General features: G+C 45.5%; 2 protein-coding genes across 2 annotated transcripts; one reads left to right on the forward strand and one right to left on the reverse strand.

Annotated features, from left to right (window-relative positions):
* Nucleotides 1-2624: 2624 nt before the first annotated feature.
* On the reverse strand, nt 2625-3678 carry dnajc30b (DnaJ (Hsp40) homolog, subfamily C, member 30b). Its single transcript, XM_068745750.1, has one exon. The coding sequence runs from the start codon at nt 3676-3678 to the stop codon at nt 2647-2649; it is 1032 nt and encodes a 343-aa protein (XP_068601851.1). The 3' UTR covers nt 2625-2646.
* Nucleotides 3679-4144: 466 nt separating this feature from the next.
* bud23 (BUD23 rRNA methyltransferase and ribosome maturation factor) lies at nt 4145-8503 on the forward strand. Its single transcript, XM_068745492.1, has 12 exons — nt 4145-4306; nt 4562-4599; nt 4874-4969; nt 5320-5402; nt 5708-5804; nt 5895-5991; nt 6077-6127; nt 6220-6305; nt 6456-6501; nt 6579-6640; nt 7989-8078; nt 8223-8503. The coding sequence occupies exons 1-12, from the start codon at nt 4259-4261 to the stop codon at nt 8275-8277; spliced, it is 849 nt and encodes a 282-aa protein (XP_068601593.1). The 5' UTR covers nt 4145-4258; the 3' UTR covers nt 8278-8503.
* Nucleotides 8504-9199: the final 696 nt, after the last annotated feature.

Below are 9199 nucleotides of genomic sequence, written 5' to 3' on the forward strand. Positions count from 1 at the left end.
GTCCCTTCATCTGGTGCTGATTCTGGACTGAAAAAGCCCAACCTTTGAATAACCCGTAGATTAGACGTGCTATTAGCCTCTGATATATATCAAATCCAGCATTTATGTGACGGACTGGGAACCTGCTTTTAGGCAGGTGCTGCATCGTGCGCTGTTCGTGCGACCTGGAGCGGTGCAGGCACTTTGGGATATGGTAGCCCGCGGCGGCCATTCCTGAATAGAAAGATGTGATATTGCAGATTCAGTTTACACAAAGTGCTGACCTTAAACCTTTAAGTTAGTAATAGGAGGAGTCCTCATTGCCCGAGGCCTGCGTCGCAATATTAACCGTCAGTTTAGGTGACCTCTTAAGAGAAATGTTAGACGTTTCGGGAAAACACATTTATTCACCTACTTGTCAAGATTTAAATGTAGAAATATGATAGAAGATCACGGGCTTATCTCAGCACAAGGAGAGAATACACCAGTCCCAAAAGACCCCCCTAGCAAAGATCAAGGGGTCACCAGTGTGCTGCCGTTTAGTGGAGGTCATGTGTTTAACCAGATGAACAGAAACGACCAGTGATGCTGGGGCCCAGGAAGACATCGGGACTGGATCTGTTCAAAGGTAACCAAACCTGCCCACCAGAGCTAAATCAGCTGTTTCTTTTCATTCATCTCTCTACAAAGAGGTAAATGAGCGTTACCCCCCCCCCCCCCCCCCTCAAATCTAAACCTTTCGAGCAAAGCATAGTTCACACCTCTCAAACATTTGCAACATCAGTTGTACGGAACATATCAGTAGTCGACGTCTCTCTTAAGGATGGTCATTCAGCTTCGAAGGTGAGATTTCACTTTCAGTCGAGGAGCGGACGGAGCAGCTTAGTGCCAACTTGAATCCTATTTTTGAAACACGTTTATTCCTCAGCTGTTGTAAATGACATGTTTCCTATTGAGTCTTATTTATGTAGAATGGATTCTTCTTGATGAACCGTCTTTAGTGGAGCCCATCTGTCACATCCCCCAGAGTTTCCAAGTCGCCCTTTTATTTTCTTAACACTTCTCGAAGCTAACTTTTTGTTGCCTGAGTTTTGAAGAGTCTGTGCAATTTTGTACAAAGTGATGTACTTGACATTCTACTTTATATTTCCGTGAATAAAACGTGAACAAACTAGTGCACATTTTCTGCAGTTATTCACTACTGAATGTCACAAATTTGAGATTCAGCAAAGTTACAAAGGGTAATCTGGTAAAACATTTAAAATAACTGGCCGTTGTTCTACGGAGGCGATCTTTATTTATTCGCTATGCTGCACAAACTCACTTTGATCTGTTGCACATTCTTTGTGTTTGACGACTTCGGCTCATTTCAAAATTTGAGAGTCAATTTGAAGAAATTCTGCAGGATTTAGACAGCGGTCTCAGAGCGTGATTTGTATTCCTGCCTCAACATTGACCCACTTCGGAGAAATGTCCGTCTCCCAACTGAACGGCATTAATGCTCGGTTTTTAAAGGCCGTCGCTCTGGATACTGTATTTTAGCCATTACTGCCACTGTCAAACCCTTTTAAACCGGCCTTCTGCACACCTCCCCGATTTAAGTCCCCAAGCAGCCGTTTGTAGAACATTTTAGAAAAGGTCATCCATGCAAATAATTCATCATATGAATAAGAAAGCCTTCTTTGAGGAGTCTGGTCTCCGCTCTCAACACAGAGGTCGCTGAGACGGCACTCGTGAAGGTCACCAATGATCTACCGCTTGTAGCCGACGGCGACCGGCACTGCATTTAATTCTGCTCGGCCTCGATGCAGTGATCCAGAATATCCTAATCAGTGATGTCGCTATGAGATGGAGAAGCCTCCACTTCTGTTCCTGTACTTTATCGAGTCCCCTTTTATTCATAGTACATGCTACCTAGAGGTTCAGAGGTCATCCTCCACACTTTTGTTTCTTCCAGGTGAAATCATTGCGTTCGTGCCAGACGGTAGCCGGTCCTTTGCCCTCCGAGCCCTTCAGACTACTTCAGACGCAACTGAAGTTCAGTCGGACTGAGGAATGACATCAGATCAGACATCTCATTAATGCCTTCATCAGGCTGACCTCCGTAACATGCGTTATTAGTATTAGTAATCACACCTCACTGGCCCACCAGACCTCCAGCAGCAACCCAGAAACCATCTGATGTGTTCAGGCGCCCTCTAGCGGTCGGGTTCTATAACACCTTTATTACTGTTATTCCGTATGTTTCCCTTAATGGAGCGTCTTGTTTCTTCAGCGCATACACGTACGTGCACGTCAAGGCTTCACGTGTGCAATCATTATTCATTAATTAATAAAATCATCTTAAAACTGCCCAAAGTTTTGCATTCATGTGCGCATTTCATTATATTTATGGGACAACGAAAACCATTTCAACATAAATAGAACGAGACCAGTCTAAGTGTAGAATGTGACATGTTGTGATTCAGACAGCAGGTTCGTTAGAGGCTCTTTATACCGTCAAAATAAATAATCACATTCTATAGTTGGCTGTTCATTATTACTATCAACAGTAATAATCATAATAATTTGTCTGATCTCTCTGAATTGAAATTGTGCAACACTTGCAGAACCCCCCCCCCCCCCCCCCCCCAGTCATAAACCCATGGGGCCCCGAGGTTGCTGCTTCTATTTCAGGCCGAGACTGAATAGAACACAGCCCGCCGTGGCCAGCACCATCAGGACCGTGACCTCCACCATTCTGCCACGCTGCCACCGGCGAAGATCCTCCTGCTGCTGCTCTACCATGCGCTGCCTCCTGGCTTTCATGTCCCTCTCCCTCTTCAGTTGCTCGCCGTAGTGAGCCTGATAAAAGGCATCAAAGTCAAACATGGTCCTCCCCGCTGCCTGGGAGAACTGCCTGGCCCTGTGCTGATGCTGTGAGGAGCCTTTGGATCTGCTCGTGGTCTCCTTGGAAGACGGTCTCCCCGCATTCTGAATGTCCGAGTGGCTGAGGATGCCACGGTCGTATTTTCTCCTCAGGTTAGCGTTGGCCAGGACGGCGTAGGCCTCGCTGATCTCAAAGAAGCGATGAACCGCCCGGTCATTGCCTGGGTTCTTGTCGGGGTGGTGAATGAAGGACAGTTTGTAGTAGGCCGTCTTGATCTGAGACGGCGTGGCAACGGGGGACACTTGCAGGACGTCGTAATAGGCTGTCCCGTTTCTGCGTGGCGGAGGAGCGTCTTTAGAGCGGCTGTCGCTCCTCCAACTGTAGCTTCTACTGCTTGAATCACCAGCAGGATGCACCGCCAGCATCCTCTTCCTCAGCCCTGGCCTATCAGAACCCGGCTGGACCAGAACGACTACGACAGTACAGAAAGATCTAAGCTGCCGAGGGGACCTGGAGGTGTCCAGGTCCCGGCCTGCTCCTCTGCTCCAGGCCGGGGCCCTGCCAGGCAGCAGCCCCTGTTGTAAACGCCCCAGGGACGGATCCAGCTCCGAGGATGAAGCGCAGCGCAAACGGACATTTCCCTGTGGAAGTATCGCCGATATGCGTCGCTCTGCTGCGCCCTTCGCCACCGGCTGAAGTTCAAGTCGGCCCCGGGTTGACGCGTCTTCCTTCCGGGGACTTTCTCCGGTGGACAACGGTCGACCGAGGCTGTTTGTGAGAACAGAAAAACGACACACTCCGGACACCAGCCTCTGTCCGACCTCTGCCATTTTACCGGAACGAAACAGTTAGCAGGACGGACACATACGTCACACGCAAACAGCCAATAAGAGCATTTGTTTACAGGAAGTAGCTCAAGGTGCACTGCACATAATGTTTAAAAAAATACTCCTGCTACTCCTACAATACTAATAACAACAATATTAATGCTTGATTGTTTGTTCGGATATTATTGTGAGTATAATTTACGTAATAATATATTATTTATTCACGTATTACCTTAGTATTTTTGGATAACTACTGCTTGAACTGTAAAACAACTACTGTAAAATAAATAAATTAAAAAGCAACCGGCTTGTTAGCATTAACATAATGTTTATATACAGAACAGCATATCAGGGCTCAGGAGAAATTGTACCTCGTTGTCCAGCAGGTGGCGATCCTTACGTTTCTCTCTGGTTCAGGCATTTTCTTTTAAATCGAGAAAGAAGTAGGTCTTGCGTCGCGTCGCTGGAATGTGGCGTCGTAGAATCTAACATGTGTCTTCCTCGCAAGCACAACATTTAGCTTGTCCTTGGAATTGATAACATAAATTAATTATTTAGATACTGATTCTCACCAAGGACGAATATGGCTTCTAGCGGCCGACGGCCGGAACACATGGCTCCTCCGGAAGTGGTCAGTGGGTTGTTTCGTAGCTGCTAGCTAAGCTAACGGTGAAGGGTCTTTAAACGGCCCCTCCGCTGCCCTAACACGCAACAGAACTTCTGGACTGGACGTGCCGTTGCTGCTACGACAGCAATGGGCTCTGTTCTGCTAGCTTTAGCTGTCGTGCGGCGTGTTGGGGCTGGATATAGTGATGCATTCAAGTCACAAAAAGTCTTTGAATAGTTTCCTTTGAAGTAGTTATCTAATTTTGTCTCATTTCCACAGTTCTACAATGAAGAGGAAGCCAGTAAATACTCTCGGAAGTGAGTGTGGGTTTTAATGTAGACAGTTGTCTGCGGTTGTGATGTAAATTGACTTTTCTTTTTGAAGTACCACAATATTTTAAGTTCTCCTTCAGGCTGGTTAAACTCTAACACGTACTGAACTGCATTAAGCTGCTGATTCTCCTGCCAGAGAGACAGAGAGATTCACTTTTGTGTTTGAAAGGTCGACAAAATCCAACATCAAATGGTTCAGGATTGTGATTCTTTCCGGGCGGCGTCTCGTATTGAACACTGACTGTAACTTGCTCCTCAGTTCCAGAATGATTGAGATCCAGACCCAGATGTCAGAGAGAGCGGTGGAGCTTTTAAACCTGCCAGAGGGAGAATCGTGCTTCTTGCTGGACGTGGGGTGAGCGGGTAGCGCTGACTGTGTTCCAGTGTGTTGTTACAGTATTATAACTACATTAAATCGTACCGTCATTCCACTTTCGTATTGTTGCATCATCTTGATCTTTTAGATGCTAATCAAACTTTGACTTCAGCTGATTTTGCTACATTAATAATCCAACTTCTAATCATTTATCATTCTGATTATATATTACCAGCGGCTTCACTAAACTGGTTAACTACTAAAGCAAAAAGACAAATGTTTAAATATATATATATTAAACTGCATTTTAGCGTAAGTATTTGCAGGATCCCAACGAGCAGAGAAACCGTGTTTGATGTTGAGGACCGCAGTGACTTTCTGTGTCTCAGGTGCGGTTCTGGTCTCAGCGGAGACTACCTGTCGGAGGAGGGACACTACTGGGTTGGAGTTGACATCAGTACTGCAATGCTGGGTTAGCTGATATATGGATACTATATCATATATATGATATTATATACTTCATTTATATTGTATAATATATATATATATATATATATTAATATTGATGTGACATCAGCGTGTTGCTCCCGCTGGCTGTTTCTGGTTTCATTAATATACAGTTTAAATATTAAAGTGATGTGACTTCCACATCACCATAACTTTAAATTGACCTGCCATGTTTTTATAAACTTGTTGCACAACTTGTTATAAAATACAAATTAGCATTCAACTGTTGTTATTATAATTTCTTTACTTAATCCGTCTTCCCTCCGTCAGACGTCGCTCTGGACAGAGAAGTAGAGGGGGACCTTTTAGTGGGGGATATGGGCCAGGGGATGCCTTTTCGTCCTGGCGCCTTTGACGGCTGCATCAGGTGAAGAACAATGCTTGCTTTGTTAAAAACAACAACAATCTTTTGATTCATTTGTAATCATGTTTGATGCTTGGCTTCTTTCTGTTGAAGTATCTCTGCCCTTCAGTGGCTCTGTAATGCAGACAAGAAGACCCACAGTCCTCCAAAAAGACTCTGCACCTTCTTCAGTACACTTTACTCCTGTTTGGTGAGGTTTTATCTCTCGTCTTGACTCCTTCAAGAATGAAAAGTTTGGTGTTGAAGACCAGCTTCTCGCTCTCTCTTCATTTCAGTCTCGAGGCTCTCGTGCAGTTTTTCAACTTTACCCGGAGAACTCGCAGCAGGTGATGCAACGTTCTCAATATGGTGGACTGGACATCAGATGTTTGTTTTTGCAGATCCCTTTACTTATATACCATCTGTTTTTTCTCTGAAGCTTGAGCTGATCACAACGCAGGCCATGAGGGCTGGCTTCAGCGGAGGCATGGTGGTGGATTACCCCAACAGCAGCAAGGCGAAAAAGTTAGTACCCGTCAGAAGCTGGGCTTTTATTTTGACACGTAATACCAAGGTAATAGGAACAGGATGGTATCCTGTTGACCCGCCTGTCACACCGGCATTTTAATTATTATACAGTTAACATGCTGATGTGCGCATTGTGTTTGTGTCCAGGTTCTTCCTGTGTCTGTTTGCTGGAACAACAGGAGTCCTTCCCAAAGTAAGAAATAAGAAATGGGCGTTAAAGGATGTTCGGGCCTCTGCACCACATGACAATGTTGTTTTTATTTATTGTAGGGATTAGGATCAGAAACGTCAGACAGAACTGTTCCAAACCAGGTCCCGTTTTCAGGACAAAGGTAAAGGCGTTGCTTACTCTGGCTTAATCGTCTATTTCTGGTTCGATGCAGAAGGCTTAAATCCAGACTGTATTATTATATTAGTTACTAATATTTCCAAATAAAACATAAAATGCTGGTTTTTACTGTTTACTGGCACTGGAAAAATTATCCAACCCCTCATTGAGAAGCCTCTCTTTGATTATATGAAGCTGCTTTTTAATGCTAAAACCTCCTGCATACGAAATTCATAGCCAGACTCCAGCAGTGCTGAGGAGCCTCAGCCCATTTCCTCGTGGACAGGAGATGCCAGTTCTGGGATATTCCTTCCAAGTTCTTCAAATGCCAAAAGAGATTTTCAATGGGCATCAAGTCAGGACACTCGTAGGGCCGCTCTAGGATGATCCGGGGCCTTTGAGGTTTGTTTGGGATCAATGTCCTTAAAGGACGTCCAGAGACTTTAGGTTCCTCACGATGAGACATTTCCTCCCACGACCTTGGTTTCCTCTCTCCACACCATCAGCAAACTGATCGACATGGATTTGAGCCACTATTGAAGCAGTTTGGGAACGATTTGTTTATTGTAAACAACTAATGTGGTTTCCATAATCCTCACGTGCTGCGGGAGATTAATCATTTTGTCGTAGCAGAGTTTGTTCACTGAATTTATCTTTATCAACATAGCAAATCTGGTCAAGTTGCAGAGTCCTTGAAACCGTTCCTCATTAAAATGTCTAAACACGACGGACCTGTGACACATTTTGAGTCGTGCACTTACGTTATTCCCAACGTTTCTAAATCCAGAGACGCCCATGGTTTTATTAAACACAATTGCTGCTGCAATAAAGGCCCAAGATAACGAGGAGGAAAGTCTTTAAGGGTAAAGAGAACGTTAACCAATCATCCGTGACTCCATTAATTATTTAGTAACTACTAGAATCCCAGCTACTGATGTCCTTTACTAATGAGAGGCCTGGAACTACGGAAGCTGATCATTCTTTTGGTCGTCGAGGACGTCTCCCTCTCTCTGCTGGTCGGAGCGCTGCTCTGTTCTTTCCCCCCAACTCTTTAAAAAGGATGTTTAAAATGAAAATGCATTACTCGTCATTAGTGTAGAAAACTGGTCTGGGCCATAAGCGCAGGCTCAGTCGTGCCTGTTCTGATGAAGCCGCTTGACCGACAGAAATCTAAGAGGTTGTTGTCCTGTCTGATTTAAAACCCAGTCAGGCAGCTTTTCCTGCCTTTTACATTCTGGTGTTCGTGTTGTTCCTCCTGTTCACACTGTGTGAAACATGTTTGAACCGACCTTCTGGATGCTGGCTACCAAGTGACGGGAACTAATCAGGGAACTAATTTTGTCTGTGGGAAGATCCCGGTTCAAGAACATGAAGGGCAAATCGGCAAAGAAGGGAAGAGATTGGATCATGGAGAAGAAGGAGAGGAGGAGAAGACAGGGACGGTACGAGCACGGCTGCGTTTAAACTCATTATGGTCGCGTGCTAAAAATAGCCATGCTGTAAATAATGTAATGCACCTGAATTTAGATGAGCTGTTCTGCGGCACGTTCTGACACCTCTTCTCTGCTGTGTTCGTGGGTCTGCAGGGAGGTTCGAGCCGACACAAAATACACGGGACGGCAGAGGAGACCTCATTTTTAGCTGTGACTCATCAGCTCCCGGGACGCGATCACCTCTGGAACCCCCGGGCTGTTTGGACTCATTTAATGTTTCAGAGCTTTATGCAAGGAAATGAGCTGTGAGAGTAAAAACGCTATCGCAGCCAGTCGCTTTTACGTTTGGTGGATTTTGTGATTTTGTTTCTCGTAAGTTGTGAGAGTTTCTCTCTCCATGTTAATAAATAGAGAAACAGACGTCTGACTGGTGACATAATACTCAGCGGAGACAAAGTAGGAACAAACAATGTCATAAATGTTTAAAACGAGAGACTCGGCTGTGCCTCTAAATGAAGCCCTCAATTCCCGTTATATAATAACATCATAATATATTTAATTTCATCCATATCATGAGATCACGAGGCTTCAGGTGAAAACCAAATTTATTATATCAGGGAATCTCAAGGAAAAACGGAACACAATTATCTTCAATGCTGGTCTAAATATCTAAGACGATCTGAGGTGTCATTTTAGCCAGATGTAGCCAGATGTTGGGGGGGGGGGGGGGCTTGAGGGCCCTTCTCCGTTTGGTTGGAGCCGCGCGTGCGGACGGCAGAGGTCGCTGTGCGCTAAAGTTTAACGCAAACCACCAGGGCGTTCTCTCTGAAGCTGCTCTGCCGATAAACAAACTGTCATGTCGACCCGGCTTTCAGTCAAATAGACCGATTTAGACAAGGAGCCGGGATTCATCTCCAACAGATCAATAATCGGCGCGCACTGAAGAGGAAGTTGCTGGAGTGGAACGGGTTAACGGCTGAAGGCCTGGCCCCACTTTTCGGTGCGCGTCACCCGCCTCGGGAAAGCGATCCAACCATCCCGGTGTCTGGACGGGAGCAATCAGCGCCTCTCCGCTGCTCGACGCGCATCCTCATCCCGTCGACCTCTGCGCCGCCGCTCCGTGACTCAAA

Source organism: Brachionichthys hirsutus, chromosome 11 (genome assembly GCF_040956055.1).
Source record: "Brachionichthys hirsutus isolate HB-005 chromosome 11, CSIRO-AGI_Bhir_v1, whole genome shotgun sequence".
NCBI lineage: Eukaryota > Metazoa > Chordata > Actinopteri > Lophiiformes > Brachionichthyidae > Brachionichthys > Brachionichthys hirsutus.